This window comes from Leptinotarsa decemlineata, unplaced genomic scaffold (assembly GCF_025532065.1).
Source record: "Leptinotarsa decemlineata unplaced genomic scaffold, Ldec_3_MD MMD2_tig00000026_RagTag_RagTag, whole genome shotgun sequence".
Taxonomy (NCBI): domain Eukaryota; kingdom Metazoa; phylum Arthropoda; class Insecta; order Coleoptera; family Chrysomelidae; genus Leptinotarsa; species Leptinotarsa decemlineata.
Window position 1 is genome coordinate 4,452,148 of NW_027412539.1, and position 25,027 is coordinate 4,477,174.

Here is a 25,027-nt window from a genome sequence, read left to right on the forward strand (position 1 = left end):
ATATATATATATATATATATATATATATATATATATATATGTGTGTATGTATGTATATATATTATACTATTTGTAATTACTTTTTATATGTATCCAATCAAGATTTTATTTGACGTATCCCATCTATGTGATGTAGCACAAAGGATAAATAAAATCTATCTATCTATCTATATGAGTGAAGAATAATATTTCGAACTAAATATCTGCTGAGATAGGCTGGTTGTATACCAATTGTAATCTTGAAAATAAAAATAATGCTCAAATAATATAGTCTTTTATGTACCGGCTGTCAGTGTAGAGTATTCAATATAAAGTCAATAGGGGTATACTGGTTGCATTTCAAAATGATTCTCATACCTCGATTTTGTAGTTTCTGCAACTGATACATCAGTGCGGCACAGTAGTAGTAGCCTTATTATGCAGTTGTAACATGTTAATCTAGCAAAGGTTATTAAAGACTTTCGGTGAGGCAAAACTTCGCTCAATTCGTTTAATTTTCGGACGGTGATTTGTGAAACGTGCGGACGGGCGTTGTCGTGTAGCAGGATCGGACTAATACTGGCTGCTGCTGACGCAACTTTCGGTACATTTCGTCGATGGTTCCACTTTTCAGCACACGTGACAATCCGATCCATAAAAGCTTCGTTTTGGTTGTGCAAAAGCAAATAAGGTCGTTCAAATCGTATGACACCCACTTTTTCTGAGCTTCCTGGCCCTTCCAATACGTTTTAAACCATCAAACACTGCATGGGAGCTGACGTCTAGTTTTTTCGCCATCTCACGCACTGTTTGTGATGGGTCAGTCCCCACCAGGGTCCCCAAATCCTCGTTCTGGGTTAATGTAGGTACCCCACTTTGGGGTTCATCTTCAAGGCTAAAATCTCCGAAGCGAAATTACGCAAATCAACCTCGAACAGTGCGTTCATTAACTGACTGGTTAATTTTTCAGGTTGTTTCCGTACAGCTTTGTGTCAATTTGAATTCGTAGAGAAAAATTTACCGAAAATCACTTAACAATATAATATAGTAACAAGCTAGAAAAAGGCAAAAAACTGAAAATTGAAAACAATTGGTATAGAGTATAAAATTTTCTATTGATCAGTAGAGTGAATATTTATTGAGATATGGAGCTTCGAAAACACATGATATTAAAACGAAAATAACTTTTGAAACAGCATTTGATTGTTATCACAAATAATTGAAATAATGAGTCATTATTTCTTGTTTTTGTACTCCATGAAATGAAATTTCCCACTTTTTCACATATTCTTAATACGCATTCCTTCCTCAAAAAGGCCTGACATCACTCATCTCTTATTTCAGGCTAAAAATTTGGTCGACATGCCAATTTGTGAAGAAAACGAAAACAGTCCAAACTATTCTAGTCCACAAACCACTCCCATCCATCTGAGCAAGACCTTGTCAGACAACCTTATCCAGAAACGGTCCCTTATCAGCGCCGTCACCGACTCAGTTGAACAACTAATGCACCATTTCTCGCTTGCATCCAATCAATTGGAACTAAATGCATTGGGAGACGCCAGCATGAATCCTGCATGCGCCAAACTGGCCCTCACCACGCTTTGCCCAGCGCTCTACGCAGTTCTCAGCGACGGGCTGAAGCCAAGCTTAGAAACCAGCTTCGGATCTATTAATAACTCAGTCTGGCAGGTCGTGGAGGCTTCTGCGCAGCAGGGTCCTTTGACAAAGGCTTTGAACGAGCTTGTCATGAGGATAAATAGCGAAGATGTCATCACTGAGGGTCTAGTCAAGTTCAATGCCTTTGTCTTTGGCCTGCTCAACGTCCGATCTTTAGATGCGTGGGCTAGTTATCTCAGAACGAGGGAGAGTATATTGAAGAAACACTACACTGCAGATTCTTTGATGGTGATGTCCCATACCGGTGGGGCGAACGTTCGGTCTTTACTGGACTCCATGATCGCCGCTTTGCAACCGCTTGCATTTTTGCCTTTTCAGCTGGATTTATTATTCGAGTTCAAGCAGTTGCATCTCAGCTTCAAGAGGATGGATTCTTTTCATCAGCCGCTTAGTCCTACTCATAAGGTATGATCTTATTTTCAATATTTATCAGCACAAGGAGTTGAGTAATCCTTCATGTTTGTGGCAATATAAAAACTAATATGCAGAATTCATCCACCAATAGAAGGAATGTCTCAAAAAATGTAAGAGATAACAATAATAACAACATCAATTTATTTTCATATGATGATTACATAGAAAACAAGTCATATAAATGTGAAATGCAATATACAATACAATAAAAAGCTAATTATTACATAGTAAAAGGGTAAAAATTTGAAAGTTGAAAATGATGTATGTATCTATCAATCAATCAATCAAAAATGTACTTTATTGTCGAAAGAAAAAAAAATCTTATTAACAAAGCTTATATAAATTAAAAAACAGTCAATTCACAGTAACAATGGAATAATATAGATCCTAATGCTGCATGTAGATAGGACATAAGATTCTACAAAGCAGTTAAGAATTGATTTACATGTATAGATAAAATAAATAAATCAGTCGGTTCGACCTCAAGGGTTCAGGTACTCAAAATCTGTCTTCAAGATATTCTTCCAAGCTATAATATGCTTTCGTGAGTAAAAGTTCCTTCACACGTTTTCGGAATGTTTTTGACTATTATACTTGTCATTTCAAATGGTAGATGATTGGATATCTTCAGAGTTTCAAATATTATGGAATTTTTTGTTAACGTAGAAGTTAGCTTTGGAAGAGGTATTTTGGCATTTTGCCGGGTGTTATATATTCTTTCGGAAAGAATTAGACATACTGTTTCTAGAATGAAGATGCAGTAGATTGTTAGTATTCTTAATGGAGAGTGGTCTACAGTGGTCCAAACACTTGGCTATACATATATATCTTATCAGTCATAAAGAATATGCTAAGAGCTCAACAAAGTAAGGAGAAATGTGAACACCATCAACTAGGAAGGATGTTGAAGAGACAACACCCATTAAAAATACAATTTATCACTGACATTGAATTTGTAATATCATGAAGTCATATTGAACATACAGTTGATGTGGGATTCATGAAATACACAGCTGAATTCTGCAGTTGTACATCATTAAAAATACAGGAAATATACGTAAAAATATCTTTTGAATTATTTAAACAGCAATGGAAGTTCGGATACCGACTGGATTTTTCCCCATGAGAATATATCTTTCTAATTTTGGATTGATTCCACTATGTTACATGAGTGACAGGACCGCATATTGTTATGGTACTTAATAGGTGGCTTGAGAGGTAATAATGTAACCTACATAGTAAACAAGAGACGGAATATTATAATCTATTCCCATTGAAAACAAAAATAAATTTTTCATTTCAAAAACGCAAACCCTCAAGAAGGGAAAGAAAATCCGGGCTGGTACGCTGTAGTCGTCTCCTACTGCAGGACTGCATTTCCTGATGAAGAACAATCCACTCCAAGGAAGATGAACCATGCATGTCATATGTCAAAAACAATTCAGAAACTGCACTGTAATATTCTCAACGTCCACTTCGACCGCGAACTGCTAAAGGAGCATTTTGATCGTTGTGAGCGCTTGATGGAACACACAGTTCATGATCCATAAATAATCTCACCAGTAGCTATGGAAAGAAGGGTAATCAAGGCTCAGCCTTTCATTACCATGACAAGACTTTCGATGACAAGAAGTTGCGTCGTATCTCGAAGGTTATGTTGAGATACTGAGCGGGCTCAGAGTTGTACGTTCTTTCGTCTTGGATACACACACCTTAGGATGAAGTCGTCATTTAGGAGGACTCCCAACTCCATGGTTAATACTTCACTCAGTAGGGGTATTTTAACACCCTTTGCTGCGGGGCAGAAGATTGTGTTAAGCAATGAAATACATATTTCTAGACTAATCAAGTGTACTAACCAGTCTGACCTTGACAATCTATCAAACTTGTGCTCCTCAAATGGCATGGACTTGAATGCCACAAAGTGCCATGTCATGCGCTTTTATTGATCCCATTTACCTTCTGCCACTGTTAATCAAATAAAAGACTTTGGGGTTGTTCTTGATCCCACCTTGAGCTTCAATCTACATATACCAACGGCTATCCATAAAGCCATGAAAATGCTAGGGTTTATCAAACGGCAAACCCATGTTCAAAACCGCTCAACTCGATAGCAACAAACATTTTATGTACCATTTTATCGTTTGAACCACACATTCAATAGCTACATTTCAAGAATCTTACGATTAGCCAATAGTAACGTTGATCTTGAGATGTTTAACATCTTCTTGTATCATTTTAAAACTCAATTACGGAATACTGTGCTATAATGTTTTAGTGTATAGACTACATGCTACTTCTTCGCTAGCTGGAAGTTTACGAATTTAGAGGATCGGCATTACTTGGGTTTGAGTCGTACCTTTCTCATCGGCGGCAGAATGTTCTATTAGATGGAATTTCATTAGAGGAACGTTTCATTGGCAGTGGGGTTCCACAAGGTTCCATTTTGGGACCGGTGTTGTTTCTCATTTATGTCAATGACTTGGTCCATGTTGACATAAGTGGTAAATTCACATGTTTCGCTGACGACACCACTATCCTCTGGCATAGCAATACCGCCTCCAATTTACTTGATCAAATCATTGTCGACATAAGAAGGGTTAAAGAGTGGTGTGATTCCAATCTTTTATCATTCAACATCGATAAAACAAATGTGGTCACGTTTAGATGTAACATAGGGGAAGTACACTTGGAAAATTTTTAGGGCTCTTCATTGATGAAAATCTAAAATTTGATGCCTATGTCGACTACTTATGTAAAAGACTAGCAGCAGGATGTCATGCAGTGAGAGTTGTTGCAAGAGAGTTAGACACTACTATTACAAGATCAGTTTATTTTGCACAAATTGAGTCCTATTTACATTATGGAATTTGTTTCTGGGAAAATTGTCCAAAATTTCGTTTCAATATGGTATTCTCTCTACAAAAAAGATCCATCAGATATTTATGCAAGGCTAGCTACAGGGATTCATGCCGCCCATTATTTGTGAAGCAAAAAATTCTGACCTTAGTATGTCTTTTTATTTTGGAAACAGTGTCTTATCCAAAAAAAATATAAAAATCAATTTAGTAACACCTCAACTTATAGTACACGTCAGTCTTACTCCGTTTCCCTTCTCTAGCCCTTACACAAAATTCTATTATTTTCAATAGCAAGAAGTTATTCAACCACCTTCCCATTAATTTAAGGCGAATATATAATGAAAAGAAAGTGAAAGAATTCCTTGTTGGGAGGCCCTATTATAGTGTGGATGAATTCTACCAAGGCTCTATCGAGTAATTAGCATGTAGCTTTGTGTAAACAAGTTATTGAAACCAACACGAAATGGCTATCAATGTTCATTATGTAGCATTATATATTTACATTTACCTAAATTCATGTACTTATATTTGTATCTGTTCAGCTGGACTTAATATTGTTCTGTCCATATACTCTGCTCTTGTCTCTAAGCATTATTTTATAGTTTATATTTGTTAATTGTCCCATATACATGTTTTACTTTACTAGACTTTGCCAATAAGATGTTCATATCTTGGGTAATAAAGCATATTTTGATTTTATTTGTATGTTACATTGTCCCTACTATAAACATGTAATGTTTCTTGGGATTAATAAATTCATTCATTTATTTACAATCATTTTCTTGGGTCTCTTCAGTTTTAGAAAAAATATTCATAGTTTTTTATTACTTCACAATAGTAATTTTTCATTATTGTTATAGCACTCACCATCCCCAAATTTCAAACAGTTCAGCTCTGCGAGACTTGGCCTCTCTTCACCCAGTAACCGTTCAAACTCTGAGTCGGAAGATATTTCCACAGCAAACACGGTTCGCAACTGTTCTATAAACAATGAACCCGATCTTCTCGATACCCCTCCTGCCTCTAAGTTGAAACCTCGCAGCGATAAGGAACGACCCAGATCGTGCGTCGATACAAGCGCAAATTCTAGACCCTCCTTCAAACTCGGGGAAGACATGAACAATATAGCAAGGAAGAGGTGGTCGAGCATCGCTTTAAACTCGAAACTTTACCAAGCTTACGACAGACTAGCAAAGGAAGACGAAGAATATACGGACAGCTTGGAGAATCCCGAACGGCAAGACAGAAGCGACGAGAATGTACCATCACTCAAAGAGGAGTGTGAGCCAGAGTCTCTGGACTCGAACTTCTCAGATGAAAAACCGATTAACGGAAGGAGGTTCAAAAAGCTGCAGCAAAAGTGGGAGATGCTGAGCGGGCAGAACTCTACAGAGTCTCCTCCTCCATCGCCTACACATGTGACCAAATCGAAGATACCTAGGCCGATATCGTCACCTGTGAAACCGTCGGGGATTCCAGTACTAGTTTCTCCGGTCGTCAAAGGAGGTGTTAATATTGCGAAAAAGGTTACAACGCCTCCATGTGGAAAGGGTAGTCCAATCACTAAGGGGTTGGTTAGCACCAAGAGTTCACCAATGATTAGGGCAGGGCCCAGTACAAGGTAAAGATTGAATTTTTATAATTTATTTATGATGGATTAAACAATAATTATCGTGAAAACTGGGCTTACTGCATTACTTGAGAGTTATTAGCAATTTGTCTTTTTCTTTTTAAACCTGCCGGATCTTGTATTATAAAAAACATGGAATTAAAAATTAGTTGAATTAGTAGTTGAGCAGTCTATCACTAATATCATAGCTTCAATTCAGTTGTTTCCAGATTATATTGTAAGGGCTTGATTGAATTAGTTGAAGGTTCTTGTTGATTCTCATCGAAATAAACTCATCAGAACAAACTATTTTAAAACTTGACAACATTCTATGATTCAAATTAATTCAGTATCTTCTGCCACTAAATTTGGTCCATTTATCATAATAATATATTCACATATTTAAAAACCAAATATTATGAAAAACCTAGAAAGTCTAGAGCACTGAAATAATGTTAGGACTTTTGTCTTTTCTAAATTATTGTTAATTTCTGAAATAAAGACCATTGAAATTAAATAAAACAAAACAGTTGTGGAAATGGGTTTATTGCATAAATAAAAGTTTGGCAGTATTACTTGATTATAATTGTTGCAGGAAGCGTCTCTTTTTTCTTGATGCTGTTATTTTATTATTTCAACCGTGTTTTTGTCTCAGCTGATAGTCAATGTCTGTTAATGTGTATTGAAACACTGGATTGAAACATCCTTTATGAAATTGTGCAAAGCTTTATTTTCAAATCATTAGTCGTGTTATTTACTGTCCTTTTTGACATACCACTTCTTTCAATCTTCGCAGCTTCAGTCAGAGGTCATTCATAACCATTTTAAGGATTTTTCACTTTTTTTTATTTAGTCACTTAACTTTTTGACTAAATGGGTTCAAGTTGTGACCCAATATTTCATTGTTGTGCATACGGAACCAATTTCTATTGATTATTATGAGCAATTACCAAACATAGCTTTTTCTTCGTAAAATTTGTATTTTTATCATAATAATTTTCTTTATGCAACAGTGGCTCTCTGTATATCAGGTCAAGTAATTGTATGTTAACCAAAAATATATCCTTATTGAATCAACCCAAATAAAACTTTTTGATGGATATAGAAGTTGCAGAAAATCAATTATTTCAAATTTCAACCAAAATTGAAGAAATGTTCTACAGGTATACTGAAATAAAAAATAAACCCATTCTAACTTGGGTGGCGGTGGTGTTATATTATGCCTCTCTCTCGACTTTTTCACCACGAAATTTTCCTATATTCTCCTTTTTTAAAAGGAATCTTTCAGAAACAATTTAATATCATAAACTTCACCTCACGATTTGATCTCCACAAACTTCATTTTAAAAATATATCATGACATTTTTCATCAGTTCGGACTTCCATTGTATAATATAATATAAATTGATTTGAAAACCCTGAAAAAAAATTAAAAAGATTAACCGAAAATAACAAGTTTTGTTATTGTTAATAATATTTTTCAATTTTTATTTTTCAGCTTTCATTAATTAATCTTTTTTTTAATTGTTTGGTTGTTGCTTGCATGTTATTTCTAATTTCAGTTTTTTGTTTAATAAATGTTGTTATTTTTGGTTAATCTTTTCAATTTTTTAAATTTTTTTCAGGGTTTTCAAATCAATTTTTATTATATTACACAATGGAAGTCCGAACTGATGAAATACACCACGAAACATTGTCGACCACCTTCAAACATATCATGACATGTTTCACTAATACAGTAGCTTTAAATCACTATTGAATAAAGTTTGTGGAGATCAAATCGTGAGGTGTAGTTTTTGAAATTACTATGGATCTTCATCAAGTAACGGCCGAATCAATTAGAAACAATTTATTTGATATCATTGACATCCAAATCAGATATCGAATAAATATCAGGAAACTTTTGTAACCAAATTATCATATTTTAATTACTGCTATCTCTGAAAGATAGACCTGGAACCAAAGCAAACAGTGCTCACACACACCAGAATTTTAACAAAGTATAATTAAACTTAATTGTTGAGGAAAGAGAAAAGTGTTACAATTCTGCGGTATGGGAGCAACAGCTTCTGTATTGGACAATTATTATTTTTATCGAGAGCTCACTTTACTAAGATACCAAGAATATACCGCATATTTGATAATTGTTGAAGGTTGATTAATTTTACTTTTCGGTACTGTCACAAATCTTGGGTGAGAACTCAAGACGAAACAATAATAAATACATTTTAATCAGGACAAATGGTCGCCCAAATTCGATACCTCTAGCCAAATCTAAAAGCTGTGGTTGTAAATTGGTGAGTTTAGTTTTTCAGTTTTGGCTCAAGAAAATCAGTTCTTCATCTATTAACAAATCTTCATCAACACTCTACTGACAGAACAAAAATTATAATTTCTTGCAGCTTTAAAATCATCAACTAACGTAATTAATGAGTATCAGTCAATAAGTTTTGATATTTCTACTTGTCGTGTTTCTTATCATGCTTTGTTAGTAAATGTCCTAATTTATCATAGAAGTTTTTAGAAACTGATTCAAATTTTAGTGCTTCACACTCATTCTCACCAGTATAAAGGGCTTCAACCTTCTGCTAACTAATTTTGATTAAACCAATTGGTTATACTTATGAGGTGAAAGTTATAGATCAATGTACAATCAAATTACGACATTTTCCGAAATTTCACTTCACCAAACATTCCAATGCTCATCTCACTAACAAATTCTGTGTGATCACTTCATATTCGTTTTTTGGTTTGATTTTCACTTTGCAGGACAAGCAGAGTGGACCAGTTAGAACACCCTCATGACACTCCTAGACACGTGCAAAGACCTAGTAGTTTACCTTACAAAGCAGCAAATCAGAATGGAAAGACTTCTAAAATCACTCCTCCTCGAAGAGCAGCATCTAGTTCGTTGAGTAGGAAACCGATCAGTCATTCTACGACACCCAAGTGAGTAATTGCTCATTACTAATTTATACTTCAGCTTTGAAACTTGTCATGCAATCTACAAAAGAAATAGAGTGGGGTAGTTCATTTTTTTGTGTGACAATTCAAAAATTGTATATAATCGTTGAAAAATATACAAATAAAACAATTCTGTGAACCCGCAGAAAAAAAATTTTAGTTATTTTGAATACTAAAATGAAAATATTTACACAAAACATAAAGACTATAAACAGTCCAAACGAAAGACAACCAATATGCCAACAATGTAGTCTAGGGTAGAACGAAAAATATTGTTTTAAATTTCGATATGTAATAGCGATAAAAAGTTGCCTTTTGCTATTATTAAATCAATTATAAAGTTTGAACAGGATTGAAGTAGAGTAAGAGGTGCCGCAAAGGGTTGGAAATTAGTGAAATTTAACAAACTTCAATACATTTGGATCTGCAAAAAAATTTGTATTTTTCCATTTCTGCTTAAAAATAGCAGTTGCAGGTGACTAAGATGCACTAGCTAACAGCTGATAATAGTTGGTGAAATAATATGTACGGTTAGAGTGATTGGCGTGTTACTGCTTGTCTGAAGCAAGTAGACGGAAGGGGAAGTGTACTGTTTCATGTTGTGACTTGTCTCTCTATGCTTCAGAGGTTATAGTCCAGTCCAAGTGTTCGTGTAAGACACAAATAGTTGTTGTGAAGTGCAAGTTGCGAATGATTAATTTTGATTGTGTTGGTAGTGTCAGTAAATAATTTGTTAATAGACCTTTAGTGTATTTGCATAATACTTACAAGTTTGTTGTTAATGAGATGGCAGAGATGCTGTCAAAGCATCAATTCCTACAGTGTCTCATACACGTATGTTGCAAATGAGAAAAGCATATCATGACAAGTATGGAAATATATTGAGGTCAAAGGAAAGAAAAGGCACAAAAAATTATGATTTAGCTGTAGACAAATTTTTAATTGAATATAACACCTTGCGAGTGCAAGTTGTTCTCAGAGTGTAAGTGTTAGGTTAGGTCAAAAGTGAGTGGGTCAATTCGATCCTCCACCGCAACCCAAAAGGGTTTATTGTGGCTCACACCTATTCACACTCTACTAAATGAACCCAGCCAATTAGTTTGTATGGTGATTGGTATTCCAGGTCAGATGGTAAAAGTACGACTCTGCCAAACTCTGAAAACCTGATTTTGGTCCCCGGCGGAGCAGGCACAAAGTATGTGCTCTGCTGTTTCATTATTTTCCAAACAGAGGCGACAGACACTGTTTTCCAACAGTCCGAGTCTGCATATGATGATTCAAATGACAGTGACCTGAGAGAAGGCCTGTTAGACATTGTAGTTCATCCCTACTGTAGTCCAACTACTTTTGGTATCAAGTGTAAGTGTACGAAAGACAAAAATATACCTGTGCTTGAACAAAAGTTTTCAATAGATCAAAGAACTGATAAGAAAATGTGTATCAGCACACACGATAAGTCGGTTACTAAGATTTTGAACCAGAGAGAGAATCGAAAGTTAAAGGTGATTCGACAAGAGAGAAAACACATAAGGAAGTTAGGCCTCCGACGACTTCTGAAGAACAGAAGAATAAGGTACGGAAGTTTGTGATCAATTGGGCTGATGTAATAATCACAGAACCACTGATGACAAAGCGCGTAACTGATGAGGATGTAGCCAAGTACATAAGTGAAGCTAGAGAAGATGGCCTGACGCATTCTATTGATTTTCCTCGTTTTTCCTGTCATACACAAGCAGTGGAAAGAGTATTCAAGCTTGTAACAGAATTATCACTCTTGTGTTTGTGGTCTAGAAGAAAGAAATGGATTTGTCAAAGCCAGAAGTGCTTCACACAAAATGACGCCAAAATTTGAAACAAAGGAAAACTTTGCCTAAAATGTAATTGAGAACATTGAATATAGATTTAGCTTTGTTATAATGTTTTATTTATCCATTATTTGCATTTTATGAATAAATGTGTGTGCTTATCTCAATGATTATGACTTTATTGCTTAGGATAATACCTTTTCGACTCTCTCATTTGGTTCAATATTATCACTGTATTATAAAAATAAAAGGAGACTTTCTAAGTACTTTAAATAATCATTACAATATCATATTTACCCATATCTTACTACAACAAAGCCAAAAAAGTAAATTTTTTTAACAAACAGTATTTTCATGTTTTAATAAATATTAGGCGTAGTTTTTATGTAATTGAAATAGTAAACATAAACTATCCTTAAAATGAATATATTTCTAGAAAGTTTGAAAATTTAAAGACAAAATATTATGTTCAAGGTTTTTGCGGCACCCCAAGATGTGGTTATATCACATTCCCTACTTATTGAAAAACCAAGTTATTATGGTATAAGGGGCACTACCCTGGAACTCCTTCGTTCATATCTTACAAACAGATTTCAGTGTGTTGAGCTAAACAATGTAAAATCTGATTTCAAAAAAATCGAGCATGGCATCCCTCAAGGTTTAATCTTGGGACCTTTCTTATTTATTGTGTATATAAACGACTTATGCCACGCCATGGCACCTACTAAATGTTTTCTATTCGCTGACGACACAACAATTATTTGCTCAAGCAAGTCTTACACTAACTTGAAAGACTCCGTCATCACAGTACAAAACTCAGCTTAGCTTTGGTTCACGAAGAATAAACTCAAATTGAATGAAAGAAAAACCCAAAATTTGATTGTCTCCACAAATACAAATTATCGCGAGGGGGCAAATGTATCGTTTCTAGGCATTACGATTGATGACAAATTAAGCTGGAGAAATCATCTTGACCTTGCTGTTCGCAAATTATCTTGTGCTCTCTTCGTTCTGAGAAGGTTAAAACATGTAACGAACCCTTATATTATGAGAATATCTTACTTTTCCCTTTTTCATTCTGTACTTTCGTACGGTATTCTCCTTTGGGGAAACTCTACTAACGCAATTGCTGCTTTCAGATGCCAGAAAAAAGCCATACGCATCTTGGCTAACCTGGGATACAGAGACCACTGCCATCAATTTTTTATTCGTCTGGGTATTATGCCTCTGCCTACTTTATATATTTATACTGTTCTGCTAGAAATACATCGCAATAAAGATACTTTACTAAAATAATCCAACATCCATAACCACAATACCAGATCAGCTGACTTACTAAATACTCGTCATCACAGGTTATTTTTAAGCCGCAGAAACTCCCTAAATCTGAATCTATATAACATTCTCCACCACTCTATCAAAATATTGGAATTCAAAAAATTTAAAATTAGTCCAAAAAAACTACCTACTAGACAATTGCTTTTACAGTACCGATGAGTATATGGACTCAGTTAGTTACTTTAAGCCTTATGAGCTATCATAAGTACGGTTAATCATGATCTTTTATTGTATTTTATTGTATTTTAATATATATTGCACATGTCTAAATTTTAAATCTTATACTATATATTGATAATCTGTTACTAGACGTAAATTGTTCTTTTAATTATATATATATATATATATATATATATATATATATATATATATATATATATATATTTCTAATTTTAATTTAACTAATATTACTGTGAATTTGCTGTGACTTGCCATAAATGTATAAACTGCATAATCTGGTCAAATAAACTACTACTACTACAATAAATAAAACTTTGTAGAATAATTTCTCACATAAATAGACAAATTTTAATCACCATTAGAATGGGTCACACAGGAATCTAATGTAGGCGGAGGCTAACAGTGAAACATATCTTACTGAACTGTGTCCAGTATGATGAAATACCAAATTCTCTGAAGGAATGTGAAAGGTCATAATGAAAATTATAAAATTTATTAAAGCTATAGGGCTGTACTCAAAAATTCGAACAAAAAAAAACAAATGATAGACAAACTCAAAGTAGCAGGCCAAAGACCTCGTGGTCGAAGCCTTTGAACCAAAAAAAAAACCAGACTAAACGAGATAAAATATTTTTGTGTTATTATACACTATAAACTGACGTTAAATGCTAGTAAATATACATGAATATACGACAAAATGGTTTAGACTTTCGCAGCTGAGGTTTTCAGTGTCATTATTTTTCGAGTTTGAAAGCCGTGGATTTTCGGAATTTCTTCCTGACGTTTCGCTGGCGCGAGTAGCTAGCTTCTTCAGAGGTTTAACCATTATGGCTTGCTGTCCGATGACTAACTTTTAGACTTCGTAAAGCGTATTTATGCTTTGTCAGGTAATCAGTTGTATTTGTACCTGTACTTGAACCTGGAACATTAACAATCTTGCTGCTCCAGGTTCAAGACCAGGTACAAGTGCAGGGACATTAACAATCTTGCTATAGGGTCAAAATTCCATGTTTTAGAAAAAGCTATTTACAGTGATCTTTGTATTTAGCTTTGGATAGATATCTAATAACTCTTGTCTGTAAGACACATACTGAGTTCATTAGCTGATTACAGTAAAAACCCCAGAACGAAATGCTGTACATTAGGTATGATTCAATGGGAGAAATGACTCTAATTGCGTAGCAGTTTGAGGCTAGGTTTTTGTTTAAGGTCCTATATGATCATCAAATCGTAGTTTATCGTCAATGTATCTACCTAAGAATTTTGTGCAGCTATTGTTAATTATGATCTGTTCATTCCGGATCAAATTTTCGTAATTAAACTTGAAGGTCAAGATGTTGGTTTTATTTCTGTTGAAATAAAAGTCATTTGAGTCACACCAAGTTGTAACTAACTCTCTGTGACTCCAGAGAGATCTTTCAGAATGTTTTCGTCTTTTCCGTGCTATAGTATGGTAATATCATCTACGAACATAGTAAAGGTTCAATGTATTTTCTTTCAGAAAACTTGTTACCCTTTTGGAAAATTCAATTATGTTTACTTTCTTCCACTCATTTCCAATCAAATTGTAATATTCAGTGGACAAAATTCTGAAAGAGTTGGGATTGTTTTCAACAATGTTTGGAAAAGCAGAAATTTTGATTAAAAAAAAACCGAACAAAATATTTTTCTTTGCAATCAATGAATAAACCCTAGTAAAAATTGAAATGTTTTTTTTATACATTTTCTGTATTGATGACACTTTAATTTATTGTATTTCCTGAAATGAAAATTCGTTATTGATAATTTATTGATTTCTATCACTCTGTTATGATTTCAATTCAAATGGTTCATAAATTTTCTTTTCCAGGGTTGTGCGAACCCTGAACCACAGGTTACCTTCCGAGAGCGGTCATCTATCCTACAACGAAGGAGAACGGTTACGAGTGGTATTAGAAGTCGACGAAAAATGGTTGTTGTGCTGCAGGGGTACTCAAAAAGGTCTCGTGCCGAAATCGGCCGTTATAGCAGACACCGGACGATTCTGACTGTAAATAAAAAGTTGTAATGTTCGAGTTGTAAATTTTTATACAGACTGGACTTGTGATGAATAAGTTATTCGATTAGTCTAGGTAAGGCATATTTTTTAAGGAAACCGTGCTAGTATGATGTACATTGCAGATTGAGTATTTCAAATTGGAGTGTGTCAAAACAATTAGAAACTTAGTAACTATTTCAGATATTGTAGAAACTGAAAACTTTCACAACATGAGTATTTCAATTTTTGTAAATATACTTCGATCATTATTTTTACATTTCTTTATAAGTGTTATTGTTCCGGGGTCTACTTTTTACTATTCTGAATTTTTATGCTGGCTTGTGAGACTGTAAGCTTTCAAAGTTGTTGGTGCTCTAATTTGATATACTCAGTCTGTCCTGTTTATACCGAAAACATTGTTAATAGTTGATATTCCCTTTTCTCCCTTATTGTTGCCGCTTCTTGTGAATGTAAGTGTTACTGATATTTTCCTTCTTTCTGTTTCTTTCGTCGGTGATAGTATTTTAGTGTACTAAATGGGTACTGGATACTTAAATATATAATTTGAAGCCATTGTATGGTATTCGATCTACCTATATTTTTATTTTTTGTTGGAATGTCGGAAAACGTCATGAAACCAGTTTTCTTTTCGGTATCTGCTCAACAAGTTCTGAAATTCTTTCCAACTGTGCTCAACTGAAATTTATAAACATGATCTAGATCTTTTCAATCATTCATGTATTGATTTTGCCTTTATTTTAATTTTTATATGGTTTCAAAATGTTCTACAAAAATATAATTTCATCGAAAGAAATTATTTTTTATAAAATCATTGGATTTTGATTATGAATAGCTGACTCCTCTATAATCGGTTTTACTTTTATTGCAGTGTTTGTGTAAAATTGGAACTTGATGAGTGGATCATTTCCTCTTTTTTCCTTTCGGTGGTTGGGTTCAATTTCTCCAGAATTCAGCAAAAAATATGTGCCATGACAAGCGAATTTCTGATCTAACAATCTTTCCTGGAACTACCGATCCTGATATTTTAACAGTGTTGCATTCGCCGGTATTACAGAGCCCTCACAAGCCCTACTAACAACCTGGCCAATTTACCCTCCTGTGCATGCTTACATTTCTTGTGAAGGGTCTTGTAACGTTATGGTACATATTACTGTAGTTATATAGTTACGTTTCTACTGAGAGCTTGTACAATTTTGTCAAACTCGACTGTGGTAACCAGCACAATTTTGTAGTTTTCCTTTTCGAAATTTTCGCACACCAGAGCATCTGGCGTGGGCCCAGTATTTATTGGAATACCCGGAATCCAACCGAAGCTCGAATAAATCCTACTTAATTATTTATTTATGTTTGTTCATTTGGCCTTTGAAAACTATTCTGGTATCAATTTTAAAAAGTCGACCAGTTTTGCTGATAGCCGAGGCCTCGAACTTTCATTTGGCCTTTGAAAACTATTCTGGTATCAATTTTAAAAAAGTCGACCAGTTTTGCTGATAGCTGAGGCCTCGAACTTATTCTTCATCTATTTCAAGTGCCATCAGTATTTTTTTTTCGAACTTCATATCTCTCTTCTAACACCAGTCAAATTTTCCTAGTCTTCATTCATTATAAAATTAACTTATTGGATATTTGTGGAAAACAAAATTTTTAATCATTGGATGGCCTAGTTGCCAATCTCTTTCAAAGATTCAAAGTGAATGAACAAACTTGGTTACCTTACTAATACTCTTCCTTTGGAAGGAAAATGGTTTCTTGGCAATTTCTGAGTTGCTTTCTATGGTTAACTTATTGGGCCAATGTGATAATCTACTTTTAACCTCAGAGCTTCTTCTAAAATACTTTGCTGAATGTAATCTAGTGAATATTGTAGTAACATGAGTATTATGCAAGTATATAGTGATATACGTACAGATTGTCCCAAATAGGATCATTTGCGGTTGAATATCAACTGCAGGCCGTTTTTTGTGAGGCGCTCTTTAAATATATATATATTGTGTAAAAATTTACCAAATATCTGTGACGGTGGCCTTTTGATTGTACATTTCGCTATATTTCCTTAAATCTCCTTACCCCTGTCCTAGTTATTCATTTGCAGATTGTATTGGCATTGTTTCACCTATTTATTTGTATATATTGAATCGAAAAGAGTATGTTTTATGTGATGTATATAATCTCTACCAAAGTTACGATCGAACGATCTGAACTCGATATTCCGATAAGTTAAGTTCATATTTTGGGAGCAATTTTCATTTGTTTTTTATTCGCTGAATCATTTTTTTAAGGCGTTATGAATGTGCGCCTCTCAAGTCATTTTTCTATCGTCTTGAGTTGAACTGTGAAGAATTGTAAACTTTTAGTTTATTATATTTACCAATATCGATATGAAAAGCTGTAGAATTTACTCATTATACAATAATTATAAGTATATTTTGTCTTTTTATTTTAACCTGTTCTACAAGTTAATACTTATCAGTTAGTACTATAAAGAAAATCATGTGATAGCACAGTTGTATAAGACATTTTGAGAGCTAGAGCAACTACATAATACAGTAACAGAAGATACTATCAGCAGCTAAAATTATTACAAGACCCATATGAAAAAGTTGAAATGAATCTTCTATCCAAATCACCAAAAAGTGAGACATTCGTAAAATCAAAAATTCATTATGTAATTCATCCTTCGTTGACAAAATGGTTAAGGTTTTTCACGGCCGGGGTTTTCGGTGTCACAATTTTCCGGTTTTGACAGTCGTGGATTTTTAGAATTTTTTCGAAGTAGATGAACACTTCAATCTAGCAGACCTTCATGCAGTCATTGTTCACTGTGGTTCTGACGTTGAATCTGGTCATCATTACGCCTTGGTCAAAGACGAAACGGACTGGTTTAAGTTTGACGATAGTCGTGTCACTGAGTGTTCTGGCGAAGTATTGAATTTATTGGAGCCTTTGGAGACACCCTATAATAGGGCAGCCCAAGCGGGGATTTCGGGATTTACTAAAGCGCGGCAGATTAATATACAGGGGGATACCTTGTACCCGGTTAAGTACCTCCACCAAATATGAGCCCCATATACAGGCTGATTCACGGTGGATGGCACATTAGACGTTTCTGGTGAATCAGACAACGGATCACTTTGAAAATTTAATGGAGGGCATATTCGGACATTCTCTAGCCAACTAAAATATTTTCGACAATGCGGTGTTGCCGCTTCTATTAGAAAGCAGTAGCAACTTTAATTTTTCAAATGGAACACTCTGTATATATTATTTTTGGAATCTCCAACAATTGCCCGACAACTTTTCTTGATATTTCCCTATACCTATCTGTTACCGTTTTCGAAATAAAAATTAATTTCAATTTTTTTCTTCGAAAATCATGACTTCTAAAAATGCCGACATCTTTTAGTTAAGAAGTAAGTACTATGATATCGAAATTTGGTTTGGAGTTAGGTGATACTTGGACACTTTCCACACGTCAGCCTAATCTCCGTTACTTCAATACAGGGTGGTAAAAAAATACAGTTTTTTCGTTTGCTTGAAAAAGTTGCTGAAATTTGATTATTTTAAATGGAACACCCTGTATATTATTGAAAATTCGGAAAGCTGCTGAAATTTGCTTTCTTTCTATGTATATCATACCTATACCTAACTAGTCAAGTTTCGGACTTATGAACATTTATTTGTGAAAATGTCCCTTCAGAATGGTATTTCCATTCGGTATTTGGTAAGCAGGCCATGATTACTATTTGACAGTAGCGTTGTGACATTCTCCTAATAATATCGACATTTTCGTCACTTCAGAAGTTGCAAATACCTTCAAAACGATGGAACAAAACTATTCAAACGAAGTTCTTATGAATTTGTTTATTATTTTTGGACATTGTGACAAAATTATCAGCAGAACATGTAGAAAGTTCAAAGAAATGTATCCGAATCTACCGCCAATGAACCTCAAGAAATTTATACGAATTCAGAACAATTTCAATGCATTTGGATCAACTTTAAAAGCACCAAGAAACTTGCCTCGACCCGTAACTTTCGAAGACAACCAGATTAATGTCTTAGCATATTTTCACGCATTTCCCGAGTCATCGATAAGAAGTGCTGAAGAAGATTTGGGTATAAAATATTCATCGGTTCAAAGAATCTTGCGAAGACATAAAATGCATGATTATAAATTCACCAAAATTCAAGCAATGAAGCCTCAAGATCCTCAACAGAGAGTAGAATTTTGTGAAATGTTGTTGACACGCATTCAAGAAGATCCACTTTTTTTAAATAAAATTATTTGGACTGATGAATCGAAATTTTCGAGAGAAGGGATTTTTCAATAGAAAAAATCGTCATTATTGGTCCAGTGAAAATCCTCACGTCACAAAAGAAGCCGGATTTCAAGAAAAATTTAGTTTTAATGTCTTCTGCATGTTGATGGACAACAAATTGAGGTACGTGATATACGAGGAGTAATTAACATCCAGAAGCTACCTGAATATTTTGGAGAATACGTGGATAATCTGCCACTCGAAGATTATCGAAACTGTTGGTACCAACTAGACGGAGCTCCTGCACATTGCACAAGAGAAGTGAGCGCAGAACTGGATAGACTATTTGACGATCGGTGGATGAGGCGCTTGGGACCATGGAATTGGCCAGCGAGATCACCCGATCTTAATCCATTAGATTTATATTTGTGGGGAATGTTTAAAGAAAAAGTTTACAAAATACCGGTGCGTTCGAGAGATGAATTGTTAGAAAGGATTGCCCAAACATTTGAAGATTTGGATCCCAATGAAATCAGATCTGCCACCACGAAAGCAGTCAACACCCGCATTTTAAAGTGCTTGGAAGTGAACGGCCAGCGATTCGAACATATTTTGAAATATTCCACATGATTGTTTTACTTTTTTATAATTATTCATATCAATATTTCCAATTTCAAGTTTCTTGGTGCTTTTTTAAAGTTTATCCAAACATATTGAAATTGTTTTGAATTCGTATAAATTTCTTGAGGTTCATTGGCGGTAGATTCGGATACATTTCATTGAACTTTCTACATGTTCTGCTGATAATTTTGTCACACAGTCCAAAAATAATAAACAAATTCATAAGAACTTCGTTTGAATAGTTTTGTTCCATCGTTTTGAAGGTATTTGCAACTTCTGAAGTGACGAAAATGTCGATATTATTAGGAGAATGTCACAACGCTACTGTCAAATAGTAATCATGGCCTGCTTACCAAATACCGAATGGAAATACCATTCTGAAGGGACATTTTCACAAATAAATGTTCATAAGTCCGAAACTTGACTAGTTAGGTATAGGTATGATATACATAGAAAGAAAGCAAATTTCAGCAGCTTTCCGAATTTTCAATAATATACAGGGTGTTCCATTTAAAATAATCAAATTTCAGCAACTTTTTCAAGCAAACGAAAAAACTGTATTTTTTTACCACCCTGTATTGAAGTAACGGAGATTAGGCTGACGTGTGGGAAGTGTCCAAGTATCACCTAACTCCAAACCAAATTTCGATATCATAGTACTTCTTAACTAAAAGATATCGGCATTTTTAGAAGTAATGATTTTCGAAGAAAAAAATTGAAATTAATTTTTTTTCGAAAACGGTAACAGATAGGTATAGGGAAATATCAAGAAAAGTTGTCGGGCAATTGTTGGAGATTCCAAAAATAATATATACAGAGTGTTCCATTTGAAAAATCAAAGTTGCTACTGCTTTCTAATAGAAGCGGCAACACCGCATTGTCGAAAATATTTTAGTTGGCTAGAGAATGTCCGAATATGCCCTCCATTAAATTTTCAAAGTGATCCGTTGCCTGGTTCACCAGAAACGTCTAATGTGCCATCCATCGTGAATCAGCCTGTATAAGGCCGCCTTGTAAGGGATAAAGGATCAGATTAGTAAAAAAAAATTGATCATCAGAAATTATCGAGCGCGTCAGATTAAGGTAGGGTGAGTTAATTACCTGCTAAAAAGTGTATATTCCAGTATTATGACAATTTGAGAGGGACGTAAAAAAAGGGGAGGGCAGCAAAGTTGTAAAAAAAATAACGTCATTTCGACATTCTTGAGCGTAGCTATTTTTTTTTTTTATTTGAAGGAAATAATTCAAGGATATCGAAAAATATACAATCTGACGATATCCGCAAGCCGAAATAACAAAAATTCGTCGATAAAGTTTAATGCGTGCAGCTGTGTGATACCTATATTTCCCTCTCCGAGTTTCTGTTCCTCTATTCTCTATTCACTTTTTCTCTATCTATTACTCTTTCACTCCGTCCCCACTCTGAATTCTGTTGCCATGACGCCATCACAGCCTTATCACAGAGACTCGTTCATGAAGATCTGTCTGTCTGTTCTGTCTTAAAATCTGTTTTTCCGTTAACCAGCTGTCGCACCCCTACGAACGACAACCCTCAGAAGTCGAAACTTGTGCGGGCTAAGGATTAACGAGGTATTACCTCAGAAGTCGAAACTTGTGCGGGCTAAGGATTAACGAGGTATTACCTTTTAACGTGTGATTCCTAACACGGGTTGGACGATAGCAAGTAAAGATCGATCGTTCAGACTAGGGCTTGAACCACCGACCAACACGGCAGTCAATTCGAGTGAGTGAACAAGCACCCATGCCGAACCGCTTGGCTACCGACCGATGAATATGATGATTAATTAATCAATTAATTGATGGATGTAGCCGTTACTACGTGGTAGGAAATCATAATGAAGAAAAGAGAAAAATTAAACTTCTATGTTTTTTACCACTTTTATTTGTAACTAACGTTACTGCAGTTTCGTCCTATAAGGACATTTTCAAACTTATATATTGTATAAGTTTGAAAATGTTTTTATATATTGTATGTTTGAAAATGTCCTTATATATTGTATAAGTTTGAAAATGTCCTTATAGGACGAAACTGCAGTAACGTTAGTTACAAATAAAAGTGGTAAAAACATAGAAAGTTTCATTTCTCTTTTCTTCATTAATTAGTCAATTGATTATAAAAATTAAATTTTTTTGAGTATTTAAAAAAATTAATTGCTTATAAATACGAGTATTCTACTTAAAAAACATACACTTATTTATTTGCATGCTATTTCCTGAGCTTTTCAATTAATTAAGTTCAATGAATTAAAATTTAAAAAAAAATAATGTTTTTGTCAGATTAAGCGAATCCCTCTAGATAATGGTTAGATTATGAGACAACACGTCTTAAACATAAAGATGAACCATATATATCTTAATCTGACGCGCTTGAGTATTTCAAAATGGCGAATTATTTTTGCACATTATAATAATGGCCGCGAGTTTGCGTTAGATCGAAATCGTCAGATTATTGAATGAGAGCTTTTTTTCTGTTGCACTCAACACCCCCTTAGAAAATCTGACGCGCTCGATTAATTTTTTTTCTTTTCATTTTTAACCCTTACGTACAACCACCCACATCAAACCAATATTTTTAAAAATACGTAGGACATTGATGCTATCAATATCTGACGCGCTCGAGTATGTCCATGCAACAGTATTTTTTTACATATTGAAAAAATCCATAGCCGCTTCCCCCACCGATGAAAAGGTATATATTATATAACATTTTTTTCTTCTTATCATCTTTGCTTTGCAACCTAATATGTCTCAATGACGCTCGAATAAATCCCCATTTTGCATCGTGGGCTCCCCTGCTACTACATTTTGTTTTATGTGAGAGAGAGAGAGAGATGACATTGGCATATTAAGATCTTCAGATGATGTGGTGCTGCAGGATTTTCCGGGTTTTCCTGCAGCTGAAAAAGCAAATGCGCCACTGGAATCGATGAAGTCGCCCCGGAGCGCCAATTAATTTTTGTTGTTTTATAATTCTAATGTTTTGAATATAGTATAATGTATATGTCTCTAATAAATAAGGTGTTTATATAATTATAAAATAAAAAAAAATTATACCCATTGAAAGTGAAGGGAATATTACAATTTTATCAGTAGTTATTTGTTGGAAGTCTGTAACAAAATCAGAATTTTGACTAATAAAAATTGAGTTTCTTCATTCTGCTCGCTGTATATATTTGGGATAGATGTTAATTATAACATGACAATATTTCAAAAGGTAAATTTTCCACTTTATCTCTGATTAATTATTTTTTGGAAAATATCAATTATTAAAGACAGTTTATATTTTCTAAATTTTGTATCTAAGAATACTCTCAAGAGATTTTTCATTCTGAAACGTTTATATACATTTTATGTAGCTAAAATATAAATTGTCTCGGGCTGAAACGAATATTTTGCGCATGAAAGGTAAAACAGGTATTGATATTTGGGTTTTCTCAAATTTTTTTGCTTATTACAATATGATGTCGTTGAGCGATTTTCAGCCAATTCTACGAATTCAAATTGAACCAAGGCGCTGTCGAAACGGCTAGAAAAATTAACCAGGCATTTGGCAATGCATTGTTCAACGTTAGTTTGCCAAATTTCGTTTAGGGGATTTTAGCTTCGAAAATGAGCCCCGAAATGCTCGACCTACATTATTTCAGGACGAGGATTTGAGGGCCCTGTTGGAGACTGACCCATCACAAATTGTGCGTGAGATGGCGAAAGAACTGGGCGTTGGCTCTCTTGTGGTTTTTGAAGGCTTGAAACCTACCACAAAAAGAGCATGGTTACTGTATGGTGGTCAGCGGCTGTATGATTCACTATAACTTTCTGCAACCGGTGCTTCACCCACCATACTCCCCAGACCCAAACCTTTCGCCAACCGACTACCATCTTTTCAAGCACTTTGATAACTTTCTCACCAGCAGAACCTTCGCCAATCAGGACTAGGCAAAAACGGCCCTCTTTGACTTCATCGAATCTCGAGCACACGATTTTTATGTTGACGGAATTATTCGACTTGTGTTACATTGGCAATAGTGCACTGATAAATTTGCTTCTGGAAACCTAAGCCTCCAGAATCATGTCATCAAAAATAAGACGTGCACCAAATTCTTGGGATTGGAAACCCTGAAGTTTGATGAACACGTGAAACATGTGTGATTTATGACTTGTTTATTTTGTGATAATTCATGATCACTTTAATGAAGTGAATAGAAACACTTGTCTAATTACCACTAGTTAATTTTATTTATACAACTGGTTTTGAGTTTAACTTCATTATCATTAACACGAAACCGCTTTTGAAACGCCCAATAGTTACAGTAACAATTCATCGAAGTTCAAGGGTATCTGGTGAGGGGTTTTCATACCTTTGTCAAAGCCAAAATAATACAGATTTCATAGCATCCCTTTGTTCCCTACCTATGTTAAAGTCAAACATTGAGAACTGTCAGGTTTTAAAACAAAACTTAGATCGTCATTCATGGGCTCTTGCTCTGTTGAAGATATGAATCAATTTATTCTAAAATTTATTTCGCAAGTACATTATTAGCTAAATGTCTTTTTATTAGTTCATCTTAAAAATGCATTATTACATATTACGGCACCACAGATAGCCAGACGAGCCTGTCTCTATAAACTGATGGATTCAATAATTATGAACTGAGTGTACAGTATTTAGTATCAATGAATGTTATAAGAACATCCCTTTTTTTTACCTACAATTTTTATATTACAGATAAACGTATCTGACATATATTGAGATGCATATCAGCTTAAGATGCATCTCTATCAAAGTTACTAATAAACTCATCTCATGTATAATGCTATTTCATCATTTTACCTTCTGAGCCCTACAATACTACTTTTTATCTATGTATATGTTAGGTTAGGTCTAGAATAGTTTAGTTAGGACTGTGTATATGTAATTAAGGTATGTCTGTATACACTCAGGATAAATTAATAAATTATCATGGATCCAAAAATGTCATTTACGTTATATGTTCAATCCAATGTAAGGCCGAAACCAACTTGAATTGGTTTTTCTCAGATAATTCCAAAACCACCTCCAAATTTCGAAACAAAACTTAATTGCCAAAATGAGGAAAAAATTTTGTAGTCAAAATTTTTCCTTCACTGAAATTATTGGACTAAGTTAAAAAACAACTTTGTGAATTGTAATAATTTATTAAGTATATGTAATTAAATAACATTTAACTACCTAATCCACGTGAAAATAAGTTTGAAGAGAGTGATAAAAAGCCAAACGAAAA

The 25,027-nt window shown here is 34.4% G+C and overlaps 1 protein-coding gene across 6 annotated transcripts in view; it reads left to right on the plus strand.

Annotated features, from left to right (window-relative positions):
- The window catches only part of LOC111507980 (uncharacterized), a 243,898-nt gene extending 226,608 nt beyond the window's left edge, over positions 1-17,290 (plus strand). For 5 of the 6 annotated variants that reach the window (XM_074171628.1, XM_074171627.1, XM_023163380.2 and 2 more), the window contains 4 exons: positions 1,324-2,064; positions 5,795-6,555; positions 9,313-9,492; positions 14,680-17,290. In XM_074171628.1, coding sequence (XP_074027729.1) covers positions 1,324-2,064; positions 5,795-6,555; positions 9,313-9,492; positions 14,680-14,857 — 1,860 coding nt within the window. In that variant the 3' untranslated portion in view covers positions 14,858-17,290. Of the gene's footprint in view, positions 1-1,323; positions 2,065-5,794; positions 6,556-8,779; positions 8,841-9,312; positions 9,493-14,679 lie in introns of those variants that run through there. The other variant, XM_023163405.2, reaches the window with a different exon arrangement.
- The last annotated feature ends 7,737 nt before the right edge of the window (positions 17,291-25,027 follow it).